Here is a 26,185-nt window from a genome sequence, read left to right as displayed (position 1 = left end):
ATTGTCGATTAATCTGTTGACTATTTTCTCAATTAAATGATCAATTATTTGGTCGGTAAAATGTCAGAAAATAGTGAAAAACACTGATTAGTGTTTCCCAAAACTGAAACTTCTTGTTTTGTCCACAACTCAAAGATATTCGAAGTAAAGAAACCAGAAAATACTCACATTAAGAGGCTGAAATGTGAATTTATGGGATTGAATATTGATTATTTTTAAGGTATTGTATTGAAATTAGTCAGCAGAATATGGTGATAACAGGTGTGTAAAGTATATTTCAGGTCAGAGGAAGACTTACAGCTGGTCAGGCTCTTCTTCGTCAGACCTTCTGATGCCTCGTCTTGTGGTTCAGGGTTCAGCTCTCCAGAGGCCAGACCTCGGCACCGCAGCACCACCCACATGTCCGGGTGGTGCAGGGAGAAATATCGGCAGACCCGGCTGGCTTCATGAATACTGCCTTCATCTAATAACTGACCAATCAGAGCAGCCAGGATGCTCCTCTCCTCTGGACTCAACGCCGGGTCGACACTTGGCTTGTCCTGGTCCTCGGAGGGACCCGGGAGTCCCTCCAGACTGAGACACCTCTCTGTGTTCAGGCCTGAGATGTTGGAGAAGGAGAACTCCTTCATGAGAACCTCGTACGTGTTCATTTCAGGCGTGACGGCGGCCGGTGGCAGGTTGAAGACGCTCTCCTTCTCCATGGCGGCAGCGAGGACCCGTCGCCGGACCCGGCTGACCCACAGCTTCTTCTCCAGGCTCTCCAGCTGGTCCGCGGGAGCCGGGCTGAGCAGGGAGAGCCAGTGAGCGGCGAGGCAGAGCAGCAGGCAGCGCTCCTGGACGTCCAGCAGCTCCGTCTGAGCCTCGGCGGCCTCGGAGGAGACCGGAGTCCCGGTTTCAGCCTGCAACAGGAAGAACCGGGACGCCGATTCTGCGTCGGTGCTGTCGGCCTTCAGCTGCTCGTGACATTTCCTCCAGAAACTCACTCGCATCTCCAACCGTCTCCACTGCCGCTTGGACCTCTGGGAGTTTACCTCCTGGAGAAGCTGCATGGAAGAAAGAAAAGTCTCATAAAACATCAGAAAATGAACCCACAGTGGATTCACTTTTGATAAAGAATTCCTTAAATTATTATCAAACTTTATTAAAAAAATGTGACAGAAGCAAGCGGTATAAGAGAACTTTTCTGTGAAAAAGAAAAGTGAAGAGGTCAGGGTTGAAGCCAGGACCTTTACTCCCTCCAGGATTTCGCAGACATTTGTTGGGACTGCTGGAGCCTAAAGTGGCTGATTACGCAGCAGCTTTTCAAAAAAAATTGTGATGCACGTTGCCATGTTTTTAGGCGTTTTTTAAAACAAAACTGAAATAGAAAATAACTGCATGAGTGTGAAATGTGGATGTGTAGTGTGTGGTGGATCAGACCTGACTGAGTAGCAGGCGGTGGACGGACAGGCCAGCCAGCTGGGCGACCTGCCGCGCCTGGCTGTAGCGCCCCCTGGCCTGCAGAGCGTCCACTGTAGCCTGGAACTCCTCCTGCTGGACGGAGGGAGAAGCGCACTGCAGCAGCCTGGAAGACAGGCCGACCTCCGAGCCCTGCAGCAGCTGACTGAGCTGACTCAGCTTCCTGAAGTCTGGACCTGAACACACACAAGAATGATAAATGTCATACAACATTCAGCTGCGTACGAACATCTTTTTGAGAGGATGCTGGGAGCTGCTGCGTGCCAAGATGATAATCAAGTCTGTAATAATAACAATCAATAATCCCTGACATCTCCTGGGCTGCAACCAGAGGTGGAAGAAGTCCAAACATTCTTTACTCAAGTAGAAGTACAGATAGTTGTGTGAAGAAAGACTCTAGTAAAAGTAGAAGTACTGATTCAACTTCTTTCCTGCAGTAAAGGCGAAAAAGTACAGGCTCTGAAATGTAAAAGTAAGTAAAAAAGTATGTAATTTTCGTCTTATGTCAATTTTCATCTTGCTGTGCCAGTTTTCATCCCGTTGTGTATTTTATGTTGTTTTTTCGTCTTGTTCTGTCATTTTTCATTTTGGTTTTGTTACATCCTTTTTGTCCATTTTGTCATATTTTGTCTTGTAACATCTTTTTCGCCTTGTTCTGTTATTTTTCATCTTGTTACATCTTCCCCGTTTTAGCACATCCTTTTTGTCTGTTTCATCATATTTCATCTTGTCTTTTTATCTACGTCTTTTTCATCTTGTTACATTTAACTCGTTTGTCATCTTGTTATGTCTTTTGTCCTTTTTGTCTTGTTACATCACTTTTTTGTCTTGTATCTTTTTCACTTTCTAACATCTTTTTCATCTTGTTCCATCATTTTTTGTTGATCATCATTTTATCGTCATCATCATTTTAAGTCTCGTTATGTCAACTTACGTTACATATTTTTTGTCATTATGTCACTTTTTGTCTTTTTATGCTGTCTTTTTTTGTCTCATCATCATTTGCGTCTATCATACATGATATGCACTGATGACTCTACCAAGGAATCTTCTTTTCTTTGCGTTATTGTTCCATCCATTGAAGCTGAAATCAATCTTGATGTTGGGAAGGCGGTGCTCAGTTATGCAGACTAAGAATAATTAATAATTCCCCTCAGATGCATTTAAACTAATGAGGCTGTTTTGAAAATGTAAGGAAAAGAAAGAACAGATATTTGTGTTCAAACATAAGAGAGTAAAAGTAGAAAGTTGTCAGAAGTACAGGTATCTGAAAACTCTACTTAAGTACAGTAACAAAGAATTTGTACTTAGATGCAGTGAGAGGAACTGATTCTGACTCTCTGATCTCACCGTTGGATTTGAGGAGTTTGTCGACATCGGCCAGGAGCTGCAGCAGCCGGTGGAGGTCATACTGCGATGAGCAGCGCTGCAGCATAGTGAGGAGCAGCACGGAGGCCTGGCTCTCCACCCACTGCAGGGGGAGTCCACCAGAGGGCGCCGCGCCACCATTCCTCAGCTACATCAGCAAAGAGAAAGAAATCAGAGAAATAAGCACTGGCTTCAAACTTCAAAGAGGAGTCCCTCTTCTGAATGAGTCATGAAGCCGCGTGTCAGTCGTGTCAGCTGTCAAAATCTCTTGCAATGGGACACACAATGACAAACGTCAAATTCAGTGCGACAGGAGAACATCAGAGCAGCTTAGAATCATAACAAGTACCAGCCGCTTCTGTCGCTCTGAACTGTGACTGAACAATGTGATTGTTTGGACGATGAAGTGATGGATTTTTATTTCACACTGCTTCCAATGAAGGGTTTTCATCCATCCAGTGTTTCAGAAAACTGGTATGACAAAATGTGAATTCACGTGCGTTTCCTTACAGCGATGAGCGTCCTCTGGAAGTCCAACAGCTTCGCTTTGGCCTCGGTGAAGTTCCTGTAGTCACAACACAACTCGAACATCCTCAACACCAAAACCAGAGAACAGTCCTGAGAGACAGACACAAAAGTTACTGATTTGTGTTTGTGTGTATTTTTCAAGCAAAGTAATCTTGTTCTGTTAAACTCATTTATTTTCAAAATATTAGCTTTTCATTGTCTGTTTTCTTTCATTTAGAAACAATGTGACATTCAGGTAATGACAGAATAACTTTAATATGCCGCAGATTGTTTTACCCTCTGGAAGAGCTCGAAGCCTCGTAGGAGGGGCCTGACGTGGCCCCGCCCCAGCAGCGTCCTCCAGATGATCGACAGGTCGTGCAGCGTCCACTCGTGGTGCTGAGGAGCTTCGACCAGGTGGGACGTGGCTTCACCAGCTGTGACGCCATCGACGGAGGTCAACACCCACACACACAGGCACGGCAGAAGCTCCTCCCCCTGAAGATCAAGCAGGTTTAACACATGCTGAATATATCTAATAATAAGTACATTTAGAGATCTCCCTAATTCTATTTATCTCCCTATGATCTGCGAAAAGGACGTCTCCATTCTGTGGTAAAGATTTAAAAAGCGTTTGGACGCTGAATTGAATTTAATCTTCCTCAATTTTAAGGTAATAAGTCAAAGTTAAAATATGGATTTTTAAAACTGTTGGTGCAACCCTGTGTTCAGTCGCAGGGATCGCTGGGTGGTTACCTGTTGACAGGCGGCCATGACAGCCAGCGTTGGGCAGCGTTGAACCAGCGCCTCCTGCAGCAGGTACCTGCAGGGCGCCGCCTCCTCCTGGCTCTGCAGAAGGACCTGGAACAGCTCGGTGGGGCTCCCAGGGGCCTCCTCTGTGCTCAGAGAGTCTGACTGCTCCTCAGAGCCACAGCTCCTCCTCTGACTGTACACCTGCAGGTCCTGGAAGGCCAGACTCAGGTGAGCCTGCAGGGTGGGACCAAACTGAGCTGCCAGTGACCTCACCTGGAGGAAGAACCAAATACGGTCAGAGGAAGGAGCCTGCATCTCTCCACTGACTCCACTGACATCATATATAAACACGCCACAAATTCACGTTGCTGTCGGTGTGAACACGCCGTTACACTGGAATCTGCTGATGTGAAACTGCTGCAGAGGAACATGATATGATTGTGGAGGTGTGTGTTCACCTGCTGGGGCGGGAAGCTGTGCAGCTGGACAAACAACAGGAAGTGGATGAACTGTCCGTCATCGGCGCAGTGGGTGGGGTAAACAGAGCTGAGCTTCAGACCGTGGAGCTGACAGAACTGAACAGGCAACGCCCACTCCTGAGCCGCCTCGTAACACGACCTGACACACACACACACACACACACACACACACACACACACGCACACACACACTTTTAAATATGTATAAACCTTCCTTGTACAGATTCTTATTAATACATATGTTGTTTTTTCATTGAAACCATTTTGGTTTGTGGACGGCAGAGACAGCTGTTTTTACTGTAGTTCTCAGGTTATTAAAGCTGCAGCAGACAATTTTAACAAACACAACATAAAACCTTGCCATCAAATGATGCACCAAACATACACGTACATTTTGCTGGGCTTGAAGTGCCTGATTAGTTGTTTGATAGAGACAGGTCCATTAAAAAAAAATAAAAAACAAAAAACAGATTGACAGACTGTTGTTGTACTGATGGAATTAGTGTTGGTGAAATGTAGATTTTATTTAATGTATCAAAACAAAAAACATTCAAAAAACACCAGAAGCAAATAAAAACTGGACCAAATCAGATGCCAGCACGAGCCTCTCTGGAGTCAGACTAGAAAAGACTAGAATGTAATGAAGAGGAGTCTAACCTGCTGATGCCTTTCTGCTCCAGGTTGTCTGTCACTGCAGCTTCCAGGTAGCCAATCAGCTCCTCTGCCGCTCCAGGCTCCGCCTCCACCAGCTTTACACCTTTAGACACTGAAAAGAGACAAATCAGCGTGTGAACCCAGTGTGTGTAGAAGCTATCATGGGTCAGTGTGTGTGTCGTGTTTACCCAGTGTGTGTAGATGCTGTGTCGGAGCAGTGTGTGTGTCGTGTTGGTTCCAGTGCTGCAGGATGATGTTCATGGCTCTGATGTCGACCCTCAGCTTCAGGCTGCAGGCTCCCAGCATCTCACAGAAACAGACGCCCGCTGACGCCACAGACGGCACGTTGAAACACTGCAGGGCCAACTTGTACACCTGCTGCTGGGCCTGCTGCAGCCTAAAACACACACACACACACAGACACACACACATACACACACACACACACACACACACACACACACACACACGTGTCACATGACCAGTGACTCCACTTGACTTTCCCAGGATGAGCAGCTGTAGTTCGGTGCGTCAAACTCACATTAGCGTGACGTCACTGCAGCTGCTCAGCTGCTGCACGAGGAAAGTGGCGTATGCAAAAGATGGTCGGCCATGACGGAGGTAATACAGGAAGTCCAGGTTCTCCACCAGAGCGAACCTGTTGACCAGGTGAGGGCTGGAGAAGTGAGGCAGCTCTGATGTTTCTGTGGAGAACAATCCCAGTGAGTTTAATTTACATATTCAAACAGCTCGTAGACGTCAGGGCAGCTACTGAGATAAAACAACAAACAACAGAATCTGAATATGATCAGATAAAATCAAACCAAAAAACATGCATTAAAATTATCCAGACTAATGGCGTGATCACACCTGCGTGAATGCAGGGTCGTGACCATCACCACACACGTGTTTGGCTGCTACCATGACTTGGCTGGTCAAAGTTCATTAAAGTTGTTGAGGACCAATGCCAGCACAGAAACCACGCTGCTCTCGTGGCTCAAAATGTTTCTAAGAAGGAGCTTCATCTGAGCTGAAGAGCAGTGAAGTGTGTTTACTGGACAGTTACAGGGATCATGAGCTTTCAGCAGCTTTTCAGAACTCACCGGTGGAGTTGAGGGTGTTTGCTGCCTGCCAGCCGAACAGCCTGGACGGGTCCAGAGGATGGAGCGACTGGAAAAAAAACAATAATATGCCTTCAACTTGACTACAACATGCTACAATCTACTGTAACAAGCAGCTGACGTGCTCACGTGTGACTGTTCTCATTAAAAGCAGCTCCACTGCAGCAGGATTACAGGATGAACTCTGTGCTCTAATTGGCTCCCATGAGTTGAACATTTAAATGAGGAGCACGGCTGACGGGTGCGAGCGTACCTGCAGGAGGTGGTAGACGGAGACGTCGGAGGACGAGCTGTTTCCTCGAGGCCCAGTGGGGAACAGGGCGGCCCTCAGTTTGGGGTAGGGGGCCAGCGCCATCTTCAGGACCTGGGGGTCGACTGTCCTCTCTGACCTGCCCGACCTTTCACCCTGAGCAAGAACCTGCACACAGGAAGCACACAGAGAACTGCTCAAGACCAAAAAGCACAAACGCATAAACATTAGCTGTGCTTTTACAGTAAACCTGGTGGGTTCAGAGGTTCTGTTGTTCACCTGGTCGATTCCACCGGGGGCGAACATGACGGCGGCAAGGGCGAGCAGACTGTGTCCCTCCAACAGCAGACTGCTGAGAGACGCCTGGCTGCCTGGCAACAGCACCTGAGCACTGGTTAAACTGGCCTGGAACACCAGTCCTGGATCTGGGACAACAGACAGAGACAGTGAGACAGTCAGAGGGAACAAACTGACAAGGTTTACATGTATGCAGAAGTTTAATTTAACATCTAATGAAATTAAGATGAAGTCAACTGAACTGCACTTAAGCAAATAAAACTAAATCTAACTAAAATAAATTTTCGCTTCATAAAAAGACAAATTATTAATCAGCTAAATTGCCGTCCTGGTCGGAGCCGATGCTGCCGCGGTTTGGTACCTGACAGATCTCTGGTGATCTCCTGGATCTTCACCAGCATCTCAAACCAGGGCTGGCTCCCAGACAGGCTCTCACTGGTCAAAAGGGGACAGTTTCTGGGTGTCAACCTGTGGAGGACGGACACAGAGTTCGCTCATTAGCAGCTAATTATCTAACTGATATTTCACAATCAATTATGCGGTTGTGAATCTGAAACTATCAAAACTGACCTGTAGTGCTCCAGGTAGGTGTAGAGCAGGTACTGCAGGCCGTGGTCCAGGCAGAAGGTGATGAGGAGGCTGTGGAGGTCGAGGCCGAGGGGGGAGCGGTACTGAGGGACGGGTGGGGACGAAGTCATCACCCCTCCACCCTGAGCCAGCCTCCACAGCAGCTGCTCCAAGTCTGCCAGCTCCTCCGGGATGAACAGACCTCTCCTGCAGGAAAAACACGGACATGAACCAAGTAAGAAGTCTGCTGGCCAAAGTCATTTAGTTTAGTGCTCATCTCTCTGGCTGCAACATCAAAAAACATGGAAAATCTAACTGCGCTTGTATACTGTAAGCTTCCTTCTGTATACTTGTGTACAAATAGTGACCAGGGCTCCATTTACTTCAACCACAACCTGATAAATTAGATAAACTTTACTGATCCTACTTTGAGGAGATTCACAAGTGACAAACAAGTGTCAGGCCTTTTTTTTTTTTTTAAAGCAGGCTTGTATTAGAGACAGGCTTTTATTTCTGTTTCTCTGTTTCTTTGATAAGTATAAACTGGTCATATTTTAGTACAATTTTTAGCTGCTGCTTATTTCGAATGCCCAACCCTTGAAGGCCTTTAAAATAACAAACATGAAACAGAAAACAGAAGCATGAAACATATTATATTATATAAACTTTCTGTATGCATTTTTAAAGGTCTCCAGCATTTCACTGGACTGAAACCCTTCATTTCTTAACAAGGTTTTTATTGCAGAACATGTTGCTGAAAACTGATTAACTAGCAAGGTTCCCATTCGGCCAAATGCAGCTACTGCCATCTTGTGGCACTCGTATGTTACTACAAACACACACACCTTCATTGACTGAAATCAGACACTCCAGATGAGAAATCCAGAGCAACAAGATCTTGAAAATATTATTGATAAATTATTGAATTTATATCAATTATGCTTAGTTGGATGAAAATTCTTAAGAAAGTCATTCATTTCTGTTGAGTGATGAACGATCACAGTGGTGAAAGTGGCTGCTGTTACCTGGCCAGCAGGTCCAGGATGTTCTCTCTCATGTAGGTGCTGCAGACTGTGTAGTTGTTGACCAGTTCTGGGGTTAACTCAGGCCACCGGGGGGCGCTGGAGGTCTCCCTGCTGTAGTCAATCCAGTCAACCACCCGGCGCTGGTCGTGCAGGGCGGTCAGGTAACGCCACAACACCGCAGAGTCACAGGAATTCAACTCTAATGAGCCAAAAACACAGACGGAAGGGAAACGATATATATATTAAAGAGGATGAAATGTGACTTTTAGGAAACACTGTGAGGACTGTCGGAGGCTACCTGTGTGCTGGAGTCTAGACAGAAGGATGGCGGTCTGGCAGCTCTGGTCCCAGTTCCTCACCCAGTCCAGTCGAAGGTTCCTCCAGAGCGCTCCGTCCCCCTCAGACCTCCTCTGTCCCACCAGCTCCTCCAGAGCCTCCTCACCACCACCCGTCTCCCTGCGGACCATCTGAACCGCCCTGAAAAGAAGGAGCAAGGAGAGGTGAGACAGGTGAGACCTGAGATTGAGAGGAGGAACACAAAAGATTCAGAGAAGATGACAAAGAAGTTCGGATGGGACACAGAGGTGGCTGAAGAACAGAAAACAAAAAGTGACTTGATGTTCGATTATTAATTAAACTAAGAGGTCATTAATCTGACGAGGTAAAACATGCAGTCTCTTTACTTCTGTGACGTGGTGTTCTCAGGGCAGCGGGACGCAGGCAGCGATCCCAACTTCTCCATCTCCCGTATGAACTCCACACTCTGCATCTCCTCCTCTGGAAAACAGCTCCGCCCTGACAGCTCCTCCACCTGATCAATCAACCAATCAGAGGCCACAAAGACTTGTAAAGATGCAGATAAAGAAGACATGAATAAAAACAGAGGACCGCTGACAGGCAGCGTTGACACCGTCAGATAGGAAGAGGATTATCGATGGTTGTGTTTACTGTGAACTCACCACAAACTCTCTGAGGTCCTTGTCGTTGGTGTAGAGGCAGATACTGTGGAGCTGCTTCTTCACACTGAAACCCTGAAAATACAGAAAGACTGCAACATTTAGCTGACTGCTAACGTTAGCATGCTATCATTCCTACTGTTTGTTGAGGAGTTTTGTGTCTCTTTGTGGTTGTTTTGTGGTATTTTCTGTCCCTTTATGGTCGTTTGTGTCTCTGTAGTTCATCTGTGCCATTTTTTTGTTGTCCATTTTGTTTCTCTTTGTAGTTGTTTTTGTCTCTGTAGTCATTTTGTGTCTCTATGTAGTTACTTTATGTCGCTTAGTGGTCTTCTTTGTATCTATTTTGCATCTTTTTGCAGCCATTTGTGTCTTCTTGTAGATATTTTGTGTCTTTTATGGCTGTTTTGCGTATCATTATGTTCATTACGTGTCTCTTCATAGTGGGTTTGTGTCTCTTTGAGAGGTATTTTGTTGGTGAAGTCCAGAGGGACACCTGACCCTTTGGGCCTTTGGGTCTGTGCCCAGTAGGCCCATTCAGTAATGCATCCATGCTGGTAGGTGTATTTTTAAACTTTGGACAGAGGCAGACTAGCTGTTGCTAAGATAGACTATCCATGTCCTGCCAGCTCTGAAGTGAACACACAGACATGAGACTGACGTCCATCTGAACATCTGACTCTCAGACAGAAAGCTTAAACAGAAATGTTGGACTATTCCTTTAGCACACATTAACAAGTATGGAATTCCATCACACTGACTACCTTTCAATAAGTTAACATACTAACGACAGCACTGCTAACTGTTTGATTGATTAACTGATTGACTCCTGTAGCGTGTGTGTTCTGACCATGTTGGTGAGGAGAGTGTTGGCGGTCTGCAGGTCTCGGCGCTGCAGGCAGGAGAAAACCTGACGCAGACCCTCCATCCTCAGAGCCGACAGACGCTGCTCAGGACGGCTCCGCCTCCGCAGGACAGCTTGAGCTCTGGGGATCTGATTGGTCAGGATGGACTGACGAACAACTTCCTGCAGCACACACACACACACACACACACACACACACACACACACACACACACACACACACACACACAGACACAGAGAGTTACGAAACGTTAAATAGAAAGACAAAAACACAAAAACACAGGTATAAAGGTCACCTCTGTCTGCAGTTGCTCCCACTCGTCTCTCTGAGCCTCCTCCTGAGCAGGATCAGCAGAACTGGTGCTGGAGGTGTCGCCCCCTGCAGACCAGGGAAACTTCTTCATGTAGGTCCTCAGTTCAATGACGTACCGGTCCAGAACGTCCACGCAGCTTCGCACGTCTGCGTCCTCATCTGCAGACACAACAGACCTCCTTTAACTTGCAGAAAACTAAGCTAACAGCTGTGGACAGAAGTGTGTGTGCCGAACAGGACAGAAGTGTGTGTGTGTTGTCTTACGGTGTGTGTTGGACAGGACTGAGCGGATCTGTGTGTTGACGAAGCTCATGGTGATGTTGAGCAGCTGCTCAGAGAACTGTCGGCTCTGAGCTTCACTGTTAGAGTCTCTGACAGCCGAACACAGCAGGTCCAACGCAGGACACAACTCCTGGACACCTGCAAACACACACGCACACACACACACACACACACACACACACACACACACACACACACACACACACACACACACAGGTCAGCAACATAAACTACACACAGCATGCACACAGCTTTATACACAACATAATGTATGAAACTGCAACAATTAAAGCCAATATTTGTGCAAAATAAAATAAAATGCATGCATTTCTAATAAAATATTAAAAACATCAATGCAGAAATTGATCGATCAAATCAAATGCATAATTCCAGAGATATCATGTAGGAACTATTTTCTTTCTTCCATCCACCAACTGCAAAATCCAAAACACGTATTTTCCCTCTTACCTGTACTGCAGTTGGCGGATGGTAGAGAGAAAATAGTTCCCACATTAAACTGCTTTCAGCACCAAAAGCTGGAAGCCGTCTTGTTCCATTATATCCGAGACAAGGCAGACATCTCTGCAGCTCAAACCAAGACTCTCTAGATGGATAAATAGCACTACAGGCCAGGGGACATTTTTTTAAATTTTGGGGTCAAGTGCCCCTTTAAAGAAAACAGTTTATGAATTTTGTGTGCGTACTGTCTGTCAGGCTGCATGTGGCTCCTGCTGGCTGATCAGCAGCAGGATCCAGGATGTTTTCTTTACTCTTCAGGTAGAAATCCACCGTGTCCAGCTGACGGTTCTTCAGTCCAGCCTGTGAAACAAACAAAACAAACCGAAGAGAGACTTTTTTCATCCAAACAGCATCTATAGATCATCCATGATGATACATTTCTGATAGTTAGGTCACTTTCTAACAGCCTCCTCTGTAAGTCAGAGGGGATCCGTGACACGTCAGGCCGACCTGCAGGGCATGGATGGGGATGGAGCAGCGCCCCCAGTTGTTCAGGTGACAGACTGCGTCTACTGTCGCTGCACTGCCAAACAGCATCAGCCTGCTGAGCAAGTCCTGCTGGGACACTGAGAACAAGACCTGGAAGACACCAGCCTCTGCAGACACACAGACAGACAGACAGACAGACGCTGAAATAACTGGAAGTGAATATAGCGGCTGTTGTTTTGTTTTGGTGTGTTGACTAAAATAAAAATAGAAACCCCTGCAGGTTTTTAGTTTTCTTTCAAACACAGCCAGCACATTTTTCAAAGAAGCAAACAGTGAAAAAGCAGATAACTGTGATTTTTAAACGAATGTCTGACAACAATTTGTTTAGGTCAGATGTTTTATTGTATTTCTGCACAGTGTAACAACTGAGCTTTAGTTTTATTTTTGCATAACAGACAGAAAATTATGTTTTGTTTTGTTTTTGCAAACTGTCACGAGAACGTTTCACTGAAATGTTTCTCTTCTCTGTTGGTCAGTTAAAATAACTTTTCTGTGTGTCTGTGGTTGACTTACTCTTCAGCAGCAGTCGGTGCTGTCTCTCTCCACAGCGCTGAACCGGAGCCGCCTCACCCTCCGCCTGGTGGTGGCTCACAGTCCCAGACTCTAAATCCCATAAGGCCACTGTGGTCCGTTTGTTGCCAGGGGAAACGAAGGTCAGCTGAGCGGAGAACTCAGACACAGTGAGCAGAGACGGAGCGGACGACTCGGGGACAGAGAAATCAACGGTCGCCCCGCCGCGAGGCGCTCTGCTGTGGGCCGAGGTCGGAGCCTGGTGGGACTCCAGGTGGGGCAGGGAGGAGGACCAGGAGGTCTCAGCAGGCTGGGATGAGGATGATGAAGAGGGAGCTGTAGCCTGCTGGGCTCTGCTGTACATGGAGGCCAGACGAGCTTCCCAGGAGCTAAAAGGAGTTTAAGTTAAAAAGTCAAGATCTGATGTGATGGTTTGATGTGAAGAGAAAGGCGAACTAACAAAATTCTTTCTTTGAAAGTTACAGGAAGTTCTGACTGTTGTATAACTGAAATTTTATTCAAATCGTAATAAGGCCTCTGGCAATTTTCAAATCGCAAGAAGTGGAACATTTGTTAAAGGCAAAATGTGTCAAAATAACATTTTTAATTAAATTTCGTCATTCTGCAGAGATTTTCTGGCCAATCTATCCATTTACTGGAAGGCAAACCTAACATAGACCTCGTGGTGGCAGTTATCTCTGGAGTCTCATCATCTCTAAAAGTCTGTGGGTTGGTCAGTAGTTTACCGGTCGGTACTGAAGGTTGATCCGAGGGCGGCGAGGCTGCAGTTGGAGCTCGACAGGCTGTCCTGGTCTCTCGGCTGCTGGGGTTTGAGAGGAGGACGAGAGGGAGGGACAGCACACAGCAGGTGGTCTGGATACATCCTGAGAAACAGAAATATCACTCTGAAGTTTGTTTGATACCTGGACAGAGAAAAGTACGTCTCTCTGGACAGACGCTGATCTGATGTCGATTTAATGTTCCTACAGCCACAAACATCAACATCAGACAAATTTTGGCAGAGACAAGAGCAGGGGTCTAACAAATCCACCTTTAAACTTCACAAACATACTTTGACTTTAAGAAAGAATTCTGCCTAAGAATTCACATGAAATGCTTTGACATAATCCGTCAAATCAGATGTTATTATAGCCGGAATAATAAATATATTTATCCATATTCCTAATTTGACGAACATCACAGAGTACTGAAACAGTAAAGTTCCACTTGTATGTTTCATTTATAAATAACTACACATTTAAACAAAAGACACAAACAGGGTGTTGGACAAAATAATGTTGATACAATAAAGACTGTTATAGCTGTGAAAGACCAAGTAAAAAGTAAAAATGGAAAACACAGACATAGTGTACCTGAAGTAGTGGTTGAGGTCAACCGCGATGGCGCTGTGAGACTGAGTGACGGCTACGGCTGTGCTGAGATCAGCCGACACCTGGAGGAGACAGAAGGAGGAAGAGGAGGAGGAGGAGAGGAAGGAGGAGGAAGACAAGGCGATGAGGTCGTCTTCTACCAGGCTGGAGCTCAGGTAAGAAGGGAGGTCAACGGTGGCCAGCAGAGCGCCATCACAGATGTTGTACACAGCTGGAGGTCAGAATTAAAGAAGAGACAGCTGGGATCCACAAGGACTTTACAAAGACAGAGACACAAGATCCAGGTTTGGGTTTTTTTTGTGGCTAAAAGCTCAGAAAAAGGCCAGAAATCTGACTTTGATTTAATATGTTTTAGTCAAACTACTAGTACTTTAATATTTGTGTAGCTTAGTTCTGCTTGTTTGAACTGGGGCTGAACAATTAATCCAAATATTATTGATCATGCAATGTGGCCAAGTGCAATATCAAATCACAGGAACTGCACTTGTAAAAGGTTCTGCAACATACAGTACCATTATAAATGAATCATTGTGGAGTTTAGTTTTATAGATTAACTTTAGTTTTTTTTCAGGAAAACTTAGTTTAATTGATCTTATTGACAACTTATTTATTTAGTTAGTTTTACCTTGAGCTGAATTTGTTAGCTTAGCTTGGTCTCACACAGCTAACTTAGTTTGATTTAGTCAAGCTAGAGTTTAGCTAACTTCAGGGTTTTTTTTAGCTTAGCTCTGTGTAAAAGAAAGTTTACTTTAGCTCAGTTTAGTTCAGTGTAATTTATTTTCATTTAGTTTAGCTTGATTTCATGGAAGTAAGTATATTAGTTTAATCAAGGCTAGATTAGTTTCATTTCATTTAGGTAAGATTAGTTTTACTTAGTTAAGTTTAATTCAGTTTAGCTTAAATTATTTTACTTTAACTTTTAAACTACTCACTGGTTGAGCTGGTTTTATTTCTACTACTACTACTACTACTACTGGTTTTATTTCAGTATAAGACTCTGATGTAAAGTCGTGCTCAGTGGAGGATACATATGAGTCCAGTGGAGCTGAGGATGAACAGCGTCTCTCTGCAGACGCTGTGGTGAACAGCAGTCTGTCTGTTGCTGTCAGTCAGCTGGATGCTGCAGCAGGACGACGTCCGCAGCTCCTCCTCCGTCTGCTGCCACTGCAGCTGCAGCAGCCAATCACAGTTCAGCAGCACACAGCAGCGGCCAGCAGCAAACGACAAAACACGCAGCGACTTCAGCTCACTCACACCTGGAAACAAAATATTATTATATATAATATTTATACATTCATAATAAAGCGTATGCAGACCTCTGTGGCTGCACATGATGACGATGATGATGATGATGATGATGATGATGATGATGGTCGTGGTACTCACCAGGGTCCTGCTCTCTGACGGTCTGCAGCAGGCGATCTGCAGGACATTCGCAGACACACTGCAGAGAGATGGAGGCCGATCGTTCTGCCTCCACCTCCAGCAGCTTCAGGTCACACTGAGCTCCAACAGCCAGCAGTCTGAAGCTACTGACGCCACGACTCTGCACCGTCACCTCCTCCCAGGAAAAGCTGCACGTAGAAGAACATTTAGATTGTTTCTGAGTGTTGGTGATTAAAGTTAGAGGCATATTATTGTCTAAAAAAAATCATAGTCTGCTGTAGCATTAAGATTGATCAAGAGGAAAATAGTGCAGTACACAGTGCAGCTTGTAAAATATCTAAAGAATTGTTTTTCATTGACATTTTGTTGTGCTTTTCTGAAAAGATTATTCACAACATCAAAACAACAAAGAGAATTAATGAACAATAAAAGTAATGATAGTACAGAACAGAAGTACGTTTATATGTCTAGTATTTGTGGTACTACATTTTGGGGGCAGATGCCAGTCATTATACGAGGAAGTTAAAAAAAATTCCTATCAGTAAAGTCTTATCTTACTTTAATAGTTTCATTGTTTTTTACCACTTCCCCACCTGGGCAAGTGAGCTGCCAAATGTATGGAATTTTAATATGGAATTTTATTTGCCCTAGGTAAGTGGGCAATCCTTATTGTTGAGCCCTGTGTAACGGAGGAAGGATACTAAAATGAATTTAAGTGTCCAAAAAGAAATCAGGACAGTAAAACAGTTAACTTTCACTCATATATTTTAAATAATAAATCTGATATGCATTGACAGAAAAAAAAGAGATTCTTCTTTTATTCTTTTAATTTGTGTTTATTTATATTAACATTGCATGTCATCTTTTTTCTTTATTCTTATTGTCATGCTTTTATTTCTATTCATTCTTAACTACACGTTTGCTTGTCTTCCTGTTCTGTCTTATTATTATTTTTTTTCCTATCTTTTAGTGGCTACTTGAATTTTAGATTCTGTCTTGTCTCATTATTTTGGCTTTGTGTTGTCACTTTGCCTACAGAGTATCCTGCTCTGTTTGTCTGTCAAAGCACTTTGTAAACTCTGTTTTTAAGAGGTGCTTTATAAATAAAATGATTATCATTATCCTTCTTCTTAATTCAAGTTTTAAATTCATATTTCAATTGAAAATGATCAAAAAATACTGGTGAAAGTTTACTGATTCAGTACCCTGATGTTATATCAGAATATGGGTGTAATATTGTAATTTTGTTGCTCCCTAATATCGAGATCCTCATAGACTCCAGAAATCTATTCTACAAACGCAGCCATAAAAAATATATTACATTAAAAAACTTATGTCAGATGTAGAAAGTGATACTTTGGTGAATCAAAAACAGGATGTGGTATGATCATGAGGAAAGTGACTCATATGAATTTAAGTCATTTAATAAGGAATGTCTTCATGTTTTTGTCGTTTCTTTGGGATGTCATATTATATAAGCGTGATTGCAGAGATGTCCTGAATCAGACTAAAAACAAACTGTACTCTCTGAACAGGGAAGCTGAAGTGAACTCACTCCGTGTAGCAGCCGTCCACTGCGGCCGGAGGAGCCTCTCTGTCTGCCGGGTCCCACACCACCAGCCGTCCCCGGACCCCCAGACACCCGAGCAGGGAGCCTCCGGGAGCCAGTTCAGCTTTGTGGATGTCCGCCACCTCTCCACAGTGCTGGTTCTCCGGGATCACACACACCTCTGTGGAGCTCTCCTCCAGCCGCCGAGCCGCCTCCAACATCTTCACACGTCCGATGGACAAACTATTAATTCATTTATTGATCAGCCCGAGAGTTCAGGAGCTCAACGGGGAGACATTTTTTAATAAAACAGCTAATTAAACGCCGCCAGACAGCGTTTACGGCGACAGGATCGGAACATGTCCTGTAAACAGCAGCTCTGTCCGGGTAGTCACGTGACACCCCTCTCCTCTGTCAGCTGACCAAATCTGACCAATGGGGAAGCGGCACAACAGGCGACTTAATCGAAAGCCGATGTCAGTGAGAAATCATTAATATTTTATTATGTTTTGTATTTTTATATATGAAACTTAATCAAATATTAACTAGTAACTAGTAGATTTAGACAATTACTTTTTAATGATAAAGTTCTAGTATTTATAGAGTTTAAATTAAAATAAAGTTGCTGCTTTTAGGGGTTAGAAATTACAAAACACAAACATTTCAGTGACATTAGACAGAGTGTTTGTTCCAGTTAGATTCTGACTTAGATTCATTGTTCTCCTGTATTGTGATGTAATGTGATCTGCTTCAGCATCAGACTGTGTACTTATTTATTAAGAGCATGTTCTCATTGCAGTTTGTCATGAACTCCACTAGATGGCGTCTTGAAACGAGACCCATGTTCCACAGAGTAGCAGCACTGGTTCAGTGTTTATATCAGCTGCTCAAATAGATCTCTGACCTTAAATGACACGACATCAACTTACACTACTGACTGACTCAGATATGATGAAGTATTTGAACTCATCAGCTCAAGTCTGAAAACAGCTGATGGTGTTTTTAGTCATGTGATTTGATACTCACTAGAAAACCCCATCAGCTGTTTCTTCAGCTTTGATCTCAATCTAAAACAAAATAATGGAACTAGGCACAATGAAAACTGTATTTTGCTTTTTTTTTATTGAAAAGAAAAAGAGAGACAAGCAACTGCCCTCTATATTATTATTCAACTGTTCGTAATTCGTGACAGTATGCAACACTTGTGATACAATAGGCAGTAAAAAGTGTAGAATTTGGCACACAGATAAATTGTATTGATCAGAATCTGAAAAAAGAATGATACATTGTAAATCACCATTACATATACATTTATTACATTAAGTGATGGTGAATCTTCTGGTATAAAATCAACTTGTTCTACTCAGTGTGATTGACAGGAGAGATGATCAGAGGGGCAGAGTTTTTACCACCATTGTTATTACAAGGATTGAAGAGTGGGTAGAGTTTCTCAGTGAAGGAGCAGCCAGTAAAGGAATAGATAAGAGCTGCAGCTTCAGTGTCATAAAAGAATACCAGACCCTCCTCATAATCCACAAACACCCCCACCTTCTCAGACTGAGACTTCAGAGAGAGACGGACTGGATGGTCAGCAAGAGCTTCATACTTATTGTTATTCCTCAACAATATCGTCCAGTAACCATTCTGAGGACTCAGTGTGATGTATCCCTTCCTGTTGATCGACTCTTTGGCCACTCCTAAAACCCAGTCAGTCTTCCCTTTAACCTGAACCTCGTAATAAAATCTTCCTGAAGAGAAACTCTGCTTTGCCAAGACATAAACAAAAGTATCAAATCTACCTGGTTTCTCTGGCAGATTTTTCTTTACATCACCATGTTTAACTTGTTTGCCATCATCAGACAGGATGAGTTTGGGATGTGCTGTATCAGGATCAAGTGTCACATCCACTGCATACTGCAGGACCCTCTTAAGCAGTACAGCTTCAGCAAGTAGCTTCTTCATCTGTTTACTGAGTGTCTCCTCCAGCTGATTCACAGCTCTCACCACAGTCCCCTCATATGAAGGTGGACGGACGTTGACTTCTGTCCAGTCCTTGGTGGGTGGAGCAGCAGTGTTCAGAGACAGGAAGTTTTGGAGGAGGTGGAGGTGGTCTTCAGAGTGTGAGAGCTGGTCCAGCTCAGTGCTTCTCTTCTTTAGCTCAGAGATTTCCTGTTCCAGCTCTTTGATGAAGTCTTCAGCCTGTTTCTCTGTCTTTCTCTGCTTCTCTTTGATCGTGTCGATGAACTCGGTCTGGCTTCTCTCAACAGACTTCTTCAGAGCGGTGAAGACCTGAACTCCATCTGCTATCTCTCTGTCTGCATCTTCCTTACTGAGCTCCACTGAGTGTTTGATCTCCTGAATCTTCAGTCGTCTCTTCTGGATCATCTGTTGAATTTCAGCCTCTGTCTTCTCCAGCTCAGCCTTCTTTCCTTCATATTCTTCTTTCAGAGGAACAAACTCATGTGTCTTGTGGTCTAAAACAGTGCAGATCATGCAGACACACATCTGGTCGGTCTTACAGAACAGCTCCAGCAGTTTATCGTGCTTCATACACATCCTGGTTTTCAGTTGAGCTGCCTGTCTGAACTGAGCAGCCATCTCAGAGATGAAAGTGTTGACCTGAAGCTCAGGTCTTGAGTAGAAAACCTTTTTACAATTGGGACACTGGTACGGGACATTAATATTCCAGTGTTTAGTGATGCAGGTTTTACAGAAGTTGTGTCCACATGGTGTGGTGACTGGATCAGTGAAGACATCCTGACAGATGGAGCACCGAAACTCATATTCAGTCAGCAGACAGCTGGCAGCAGACATATCTACACTCTGAGGACAAAAAGTGAAATAAGAATAAATAAAAAAAAAACAGTCATTTTAAAAGTCTTAATTAGACATAGAAAGTGCATAAAGGTAGGTTTATTAGAATTGCTGTAAGTTATTTTCAATTATTTAGCGATTTAGTTGGAGACCGGGGCAGATCTGAAATGAGTCAATGGGCACTCAGCACCAGCTCGCCGGAGTCCATTTCCTGTCAATGCCACATTTTAAGATTATTTTCCAATTTGAGACTAAACAAGTTGAAGTGCCTTTTTTTGCTGCTAAAGTCACTTATATGACTGTAGCATTTAGCTGTTAGCTGCTTGTTAGTTATTCAAGTGATGGAAGTAAATAAAGATAATTAAAAGCTAATCTTGGCTTGATGGCTTCAGCTTTGCAGTGATAGGACTCCAAGGCCCACTGGGTCTTGTTAATATCAGAATTTAAAATCTGTAAAATTCACCTAGAGACACCCAGTATTTTACATAGTTAAATATATTTTTAAATATATTTCAAGCCAGTATTTGTATCTGGTGGAGTACAGCAAAAGAAAAATCACCTCCTCTGTCCAAAGACTTGGTGAGAGCAGAAAAGATGTAATGTGCTGCTCTGGACTGAAGGAAACTGAAACTATTTCTCTCCACAAGCCCGACAGCTTCTGATGGAGCTCAGTTAAAGATTTACCCTGGCTGCAGCCCTGGGTGTAACTTCCTGTCTGTAAAACACAGATGTCTTTTGTTGGCAATACAGAAATTAAAAATCAGAAACTACTGGATAATAAAAAGGGCATTTGAAGCAACATTCACACTGCAGGCAAAAGGGGCCCAAATCGGATTTTTCTTTGCTCATATGTGACCCACATCTTGTCATTTCTGATTTGAGCCAGTAGTGCTAAGTTCACACTGTACGCCGTAATGCACAATTCTGATTTATTGTTGTTGCTGTTCACATTATCTTTTAAATATGGCCAGTAACAGATTCCAGTTTGAACTGGTCTCAGTCCTGAAATGACTCACAAGTCACAAGTTTAAAAGAACAACAACAAAGACTTCACACTCAGTATGTTGTCATACGAAAGCAAACATGGAGGCCACTGAAGTCAGCCGATGTGCAGTGAAAGCTAGTAATGGATGTTAGATACCTGATAGATTCAGCCGAATTTTTCTTTAGAGAGAAACAAAGAGACTTGTGTCGACTGCAGCTCTGTTGTCATTTCATTTCAGGAAGTGTGACCTTCCTCTTTCAGTGTTGCCCTTCCTCTCAGTGTAGCTCTGTAAGTGAGAATTTATTGCCTTATTAGGAAACACACTGACATAACACAACCAACATTTTTTTAATTCTTGTTTCTTTTCTACACTGGATGTATACAACACCCACAAGAACATACAATTACAAGAAGACAAAAAACTGGAAGAGGTCAGAGCCTCTGTCATTGTCTTGTCTCAAGATTCACACCAGTCATGAAGATTTCAGTTTCATGTTGGGTTTTTGCAAGAACTATTACTTGCTTACCTTACATATTCACTTTTTTGGGGGGGGTCACATCATCAGATGAAATGATGGATTAAAGGAAGTCCACCTACAGGTTTGAAATTATTTTCAGATTATGCAACAATGCAGCTGCAATTACATAAAATGCAGCTGTTTTAAATTAAAAGAATGTGCAACAACACTGATATGATTTTATTTCCTCCTGAATATAAAATGTGAATCCACAAATTAAATAGCAAATCCAGCTGTTAGACAGATGTAATGGAGTATTTTTCCCCCTTAGATGTAGTGATGGAAAAGTAAAAAGCCTTCAAAAACAGAAATCCTCAAGTAGAGTATGATAACCTGATTCTTCCTTCCTCCCTCTGTAAATGTGTCATTCTGACCATAACATTTCAGTCTGTATCTGTTCCAAACACTTTACAGTCTGTAATCCATCATAACAACTGATCCCTCTGCACTTCTCCAAAGTGCTGAACAGCTTTTCTCTACATGACAGACATCTCACAGATTACACCAGAAGGAGGAAACTGAGATGGAGAATCTTTCTGATTGGACCACGGCAGCAGAATAATGAGCTTCTCTCTAATTCTCCCTTTTTAAAAGTAGCTGAAGTGCAACATTTTTGAAGGAAAAGTTTTCTTAAGATAAAGTTGCTGATTTTGGAGCTCAAAAAGTTATTGTACCAGTTAGACTTAAATCTCATTGTTCTCATGCATGCAGGTGATCTGCTTCAGCATCAGGCTGCGTCATTTGTAAGGAGCATGTCCTCATGTGTCCACAGGCTGCAGTTTGCTATGAACTCCACTAGAAGGCGTACTCAGATGAAACTCATTCTCAACAAACTAGTAGCACTGGTTCAGTGTTCACATCATTTACTTCAACACAACCCAAACCTTAAATAACACTACATTATCTTACAGTACAAACTGTCTCAGATGTGATGGAGTATTGGAGCTCATAAGCTTAAGTCAAGTCTGAGAACAGCTGGTTGTATTTTTTGTCACATGATTTGATACTCATTATAAACTCCATCAAGAGTTTCTTCAGCTTTAATCCGAATCAAAAACTAAATACTAGAATCAGACACAGAAAAAACTGTATTTTGTTTTGTTTATTTGAACAGAAAAATACATAAAAGTAAATCAACAGTTCTGATCTGGAGAAAAGAATAATGCATACATTTGTTACATTAGGTGATGGTGAATCTTTTGGGATAAAAACAATTTGTTCTACTCAGTGAGCCGGGAAAGATGATCAGAGGGGCAGAGTTTCTGTCACCATTGTTCTCACATGGATCAAAGAATGGGTAGAGTTTCTCAGTGAAGGAGCAGCCAGTAAAGGAATAGATGAGAGCTGCGGCATCAACGTCATAAAAGGAGACCAGACCTTCCTCATAATCCACAAACACCCCCACCTTCTCAGGCCGAGACTTCAGAGAGAGACGGACTGGAGGGCCAACATGAGCTCCATATCTATCGTTATTCCTCATCCACATAATCCAGTAACCATTCTGAGGAGTCAGTGTGATGTATCCCTTCCTGTTGATCGACTCTCTGGCCACTCCTAGAGTCCAGTCAGTCTTCCCTTTAACCTGAACCTCGAAGTAAAATCTTCCCAAAGAGAAACTCTGCTTTGCCAAGACATTAAAACGAATATCAAATCTCTCTTGAGTGTCTGGGAGATTCTTCTTTACATCACTATGACACACTCGTTTTCCATCATCAGACAGGATGAGGTTGGGATGTGCTGTATCAGGATCAAGTGTCACATCCACTTCATACTGCAGGACCCTATTCAGCTCAATCTCAAACAGCTTCTTTATTTGTTTACTGATTGTCTCCTCCAGTGGATTCACAGCGATCGGAATAGTCCCCTCATATGAAGGTGGACGGACGCTGACTTCTGTCCAGTCCTTGGTGGGTGGAGCAGCAGTGTTCAGGGACAGGAAGTTTTGGAGGAGGTGGAGGTGGTCTTCAGAGTGTGAGAGCTGCTCCAGCTCAGTGCGTCTCTTCTTCAACTCAGAGATTTCCTGTTCCAGCTGTTTGATGAAGTCTTCAGCCTGTTTCTCTGTCTTTCTCTGCTTCTCTTTGATCGTGTCGATGAACTTGGTCTGGCTTCTCTCAACAGACTCCTTCAGAGCGGTGAAGACCTGAACTCCATCTGCTACCTCTCTGTCTGCATCTTCCTTACTGAGCTCCACTGAGTGTTTTATCTCCTGAATCTTCAGTCGTCTCTTCTGGATCATCTGCTGAATTTCAGCCTCTGTCTTCTCCAGCTCAGCCTTCTTTCCTTCATATTCTTCTTTCAGAGGAACAACATCATGTGTCTTGTGGTCATAAGCATTGCAGACCATGCAGACACACATCTGGTCGGTCTTACAGAACAGCTCCAGCAGTTTATCGTGCTTCATACACATCCTGGTTTTCAGTTGAGCTGCCTGTCTGAACTGAGCAGCTATCTCAGAGATGAAAGTATTGACCCGCAGTTGAAATCTTGCGTTGAAAACCTCTTTGCAGTTGGGACACTGACACTGGACATTAATATTCCAGTGTTCAGTGATGCAGGTTTTACAAAAGTTGTGTCCACATGGTGTGGTGACTGGATCAGTGAAGACAGCCTGACAGATGGAGCACAGAAACTGATCTTCAGTCAGCAAACAGCTGGCAGCAGACATATCTACACTCTGAGGACAAAAAGTGAAATAAGAATAAATAAAAACAATTATTTAAAAAGTCTCGATAACACATAGACAGTACATATAGGTAGGTTTATTGAAGTATCTGGAAGTCATTTTCAATTATTTAGTTATTAAGTTTAGCTGTAGATGAGGGCAGATCTGAACTGAGTCAATGAGCACTCAGTAGCAGCTCGCCAGAGTCAGTTTCCTGTCAATGCTCCGTTTTAAGACTATTTTTCAATACTCAGTTTGTAGTTTGGTGGATTTTTTTGAGACTAAACAAGTTGAAGTGTCTGTTTTTTTTAAGGTGACCTCTGGATGATTCCTGCTTGCTGAGTCATTTATATGACTGTAGCATTCAGCCATTAGCTTGTTAGTTCGTCAAATGATGATAGTAAAAACAAAAAACACGCCAAAAAGCTAATCTGGAGGCTTCAGCTTTGCAGTGATAACATTCAAATGCCCTCTGGATCTTCTTAATATCATAATATAAAATGTGCAAAAAATTCATGTAGAGAAAAATCACAATATAATTATATTTTAAACCCCCAAAACACAACGTGATCCCACTATTAGTCACATCATACATTAAATAATAAAATTAAACCACTTCCCTGCTGCTTATATTGTTTTCACACATGTTGAAATATTTTTAAAGTAAGAAAAACTTTCGATTCCAGTTTTATATTTAAACTTAATGAATTCATATTGTGATATATTGAGCCAGTATTTGTCTTCATTATTTGTTTTATTCAAGCATCTGAAGGAGTAGACCAAAAGCAAAATCACCTTCTCTGTCCAAAGACCTTCAGTGTCTGAGAGGACATGGTGATGGACGGAGATGATGATGCAGAAAGCAAAGAATCAGACACATTAAATGTGCAGGAGAAAAGATGTAATGTGCTGCTCTGGACTGAAGGAAACTGTAACTATTTCTCTCCACAACCCCTAAGCTACTGATGGACCTCAGTTATTTTCCACCCTCTGGCTGCAGCTCTGGGTGGAACTTCCTGTTTGAGGAACATGCCTTTTCCAGTAATTGTCTGATAACATCAGACATTGTTGGATAATCCAAAGGGCATTTGAGACAACATTCACCCTGCAGTCAAAAGGGGCCTAAATCACATTTTTCTTTGCTCATATGTGATTCACATCTTGTCATTTCTGATTTGGGTCACAATTGCTAAATTCACACTGTAAGCCTTAATGCTCAATTCTGATTTATTGTTGTTGCTGTTATCTTTTAAATATGGCCAATATCAGACTCCGGTTTGAACCTTTCCCGGTCCTGAACAACAGAGGCTTCACACTCAGTACGCTGTCATACGAAAGTAAAGATGAAGAACACTGAAGTCAGCTTTTACAGTTTCATTTATAAACTGATGTGCAGTGAAAGCCAGTAAATGTGTGAGCAGACACAAATGAGGATGAGAGAAGAGAGACAAATATTTGTAATTTACTACTTCAGATGTGTGCGTGGAGTCGGAGCTTGGAGCAGTGGAGTCATGGTGTGAGCAGCTTCATAGAAACAGGTTTCATCCAAACAATCAGGGTGCAGAGGGACACTCTTAACTACATCTGTCTCTTCAGGACTCATGACAACAAGACACTTCACACGAGAGAGTGATGTAAAAGTCATATGATTTCTGATATGACTGTTCACACTGAGGTCAAACTGCAAAAAAACCAGACCTGTATCTTATTTTTGCCCACAGATGAAAGTGACCCTCAGAATTAAAAAAAAAGATCAGACTCTGTGTGTTTTGTGCTGTTCGCACTGTCATGAAGAGTCACATGAGCAGAAAAATTAGGATCAGATCACTTTTGCCTGCAGTGTGAACAAAGCCTTTCATTTCTTGTCCTGAATCTAACAGGTCTGATTACTATTTTTTGCCATATGACTTTTACATCAAGCTGAACTGAAGTGTTGTGCTGCACAACTGTGACAAACGTAGTTAAAAGTGGCCTTGCGACATTTTGAAATTTAGGAATAAATCTGTTTCTGTGAAGCCGTTTGTGTCACATTCCCATCACTCCTGGCTCCAACTCAGCCATAATTAAAAATGTCGCTCTCTTTCTCCTCTTCTTCATCCCCTGCTCACAAAGTTGCTGACTTCACTGCACACCAGGTCATAAATGAATCTGTGAACACTGACCTCAGAGGCCTTCATGGTAACTTTCAGACAACAGGACTGTGACCAGTTCACAATGGAATCTGATAAGAGCCACATCTAAAAAATAATGTTAACAGCCAGTAAATGTATGCAGTGTGTTTATAGCGAAATGTACTCACCAGTGTTTGGCAGAGATTCTGTTGTTTTGTTGAGAAAAGCCTGATGGATTCAGAAAGAGGTTTTCTTTGGCTCTGTTGTCAATCAGAAAAACTTTCCCTATAATTTCAGGAAATGCGACTTTCCTCTTTCAGTATTGCTCCTCCTCTCAGTGCAGCTGTAAGTGGAGGTTT

The 26,185-nt window shown here is 43.1% G+C and overlaps 3 protein-coding genes across 3 annotated transcripts in view; all 3 read right to left on the bottom strand.

Annotated features, from left to right (window-relative positions):
* Window positions 1-17,140, bottom strand: part of spg11 (SPG11 vesicle trafficking associated, spatacsin) — a 20,958-nt gene extending 3,818 nt beyond the window's left edge. Inside the window, exons 1-29 of the mRNA XM_084733917.1 lie at window positions 16,743-17,140; window positions 15,188-15,375; window positions 14,830-15,057; window positions 13,784-14,012; window positions 13,157-13,294; window positions 12,414-12,799; window positions 11,862-12,007; window positions 11,597-11,711; window positions 10,875-11,030; window positions 10,594-10,769; window positions 10,283-10,459; window positions 9,439-9,510; window positions 9,163-9,290; window positions 8,778-8,956; window positions 8,480-8,678; window positions 7,458-7,661; window positions 7,249-7,355; window positions 6,594-7,015; window positions 6,323-6,389; window positions 5,761-5,923; window positions 5,408-5,616; window positions 5,223-5,331; window positions 4,545-4,704; window positions 4,090-4,359; window positions 3,631-3,831; window positions 3,337-3,444; window positions 2,809-2,974; window positions 1,420-1,634; window positions 299-1,043 (exon numbers count right to left, since the gene is read on the bottom strand). Of these exons, the coding sequence (XP_084590043.1) occupies window positions 299-1,043; window positions 1,420-1,634; window positions 2,809-2,974; window positions 3,337-3,444; window positions 3,631-3,831; window positions 4,090-4,359; window positions 4,545-4,704; window positions 5,223-5,331; window positions 5,408-5,616; window positions 5,761-5,923; window positions 6,323-6,389; window positions 6,594-7,015; window positions 7,249-7,355; window positions 7,458-7,661; window positions 8,480-8,678; window positions 8,778-8,956; window positions 9,163-9,290; window positions 9,439-9,510; window positions 10,283-10,459; window positions 10,594-10,769; window positions 10,875-11,030; window positions 11,597-11,711; window positions 11,862-12,007; window positions 12,414-12,799; window positions 13,157-13,294; window positions 13,784-14,012; window positions 14,830-15,057; window positions 15,188-15,375; window positions 16,743-16,957 (5,878 nt within the window). The 5' untranslated portion in view covers window positions 16,958-17,140. The remainder of the gene's footprint in view (window positions 1-298; window positions 1,044-1,419; window positions 1,635-2,808; window positions 2,975-3,336; window positions 3,445-3,630; window positions 3,832-4,089; window positions 4,360-4,544; window positions 4,705-5,222; window positions 5,332-5,407; window positions 5,617-5,760; window positions 5,924-6,322; window positions 6,390-6,593; window positions 7,016-7,248; window positions 7,356-7,457; window positions 7,662-8,479; window positions 8,679-8,777; window positions 8,957-9,162; window positions 9,291-9,438; window positions 9,511-10,282; window positions 10,460-10,593; window positions 10,770-10,874; window positions 11,031-11,596; window positions 11,712-11,861; window positions 12,008-12,413; window positions 12,800-13,156; window positions 13,295-13,783; window positions 14,013-14,829; window positions 15,058-15,187; window positions 15,376-16,742) is intronic.
* Window positions 17,141-17,855: 715 nt separating this feature from the next.
* LOC146317036 (nuclear factor 7, brain-like) lies at window positions 17,856-20,824 on the bottom strand. The gene is made up of 2 exons (XM_084734640.1): window positions 20,692-20,824; window positions 17,856-19,559 (listed from the first exon to the last, which is right to left on the bottom strand). Exon 2 carries the CDS (start codon window positions 19,548-19,550, stop codon window positions 18,096-18,098), a length of 1,455 nt encoding a protein of 484 aa, XP_084590766.1. The 5' UTR covers window positions 19,551-19,559; window positions 20,692-20,824; the 3' UTR covers window positions 17,856-18,095.
* A 1,376-nt stretch (window positions 20,825-22,200) lies between these two features.
* Window positions 22,201-26,154, bottom strand: LOC146317035 (zinc-binding protein A33-like). The gene is made up of 2 exons (XM_084734639.1): window positions 26,015-26,154; window positions 22,201-23,727 (listed from the first exon to the last, which is right to left on the bottom strand). Exon 2 carries the CDS (start codon window positions 23,716-23,718, stop codon window positions 22,234-22,236), a length of 1,485 nt encoding a protein of 494 aa, XP_084590765.1. The 5' UTR covers window positions 23,719-23,727; window positions 26,015-26,154; the 3' UTR covers window positions 22,201-22,233.
* Window positions 26,155-26,185: the final 31 nt, after the last annotated feature.

Source organism: Lutjanus erythropterus, chromosome 13 (genome assembly GCF_056507025.1).
Source record: "Lutjanus erythropterus isolate fLutEry1 chromosome 13, fLutEry1.hap2, whole genome shotgun sequence".
Lineage (NCBI taxonomy): Eukaryota > Metazoa > Chordata > Actinopteri > Lutjaniformes > Lutjanidae > Lutjanus > Lutjanus erythropterus.
This window is presented reverse-complemented; position numbering and strand designations above follow the sequence as displayed.

Coding starts and splice junctions, on each gene's coding strand:
- LOC146317036 (XM_084734640.1), bottom strand. CDS start 19,550: ATGTCTGCTGCCAGCTGTCTGCTGACTGAATATGAGTTTCGGTGCTCC.
- LOC146317035 (XM_084734639.1), bottom strand. CDS start 23,718: ATGTCTGCTGCCAGCTGTTTGCTGACTGAAGATCAGTTTCTGTGCTCC.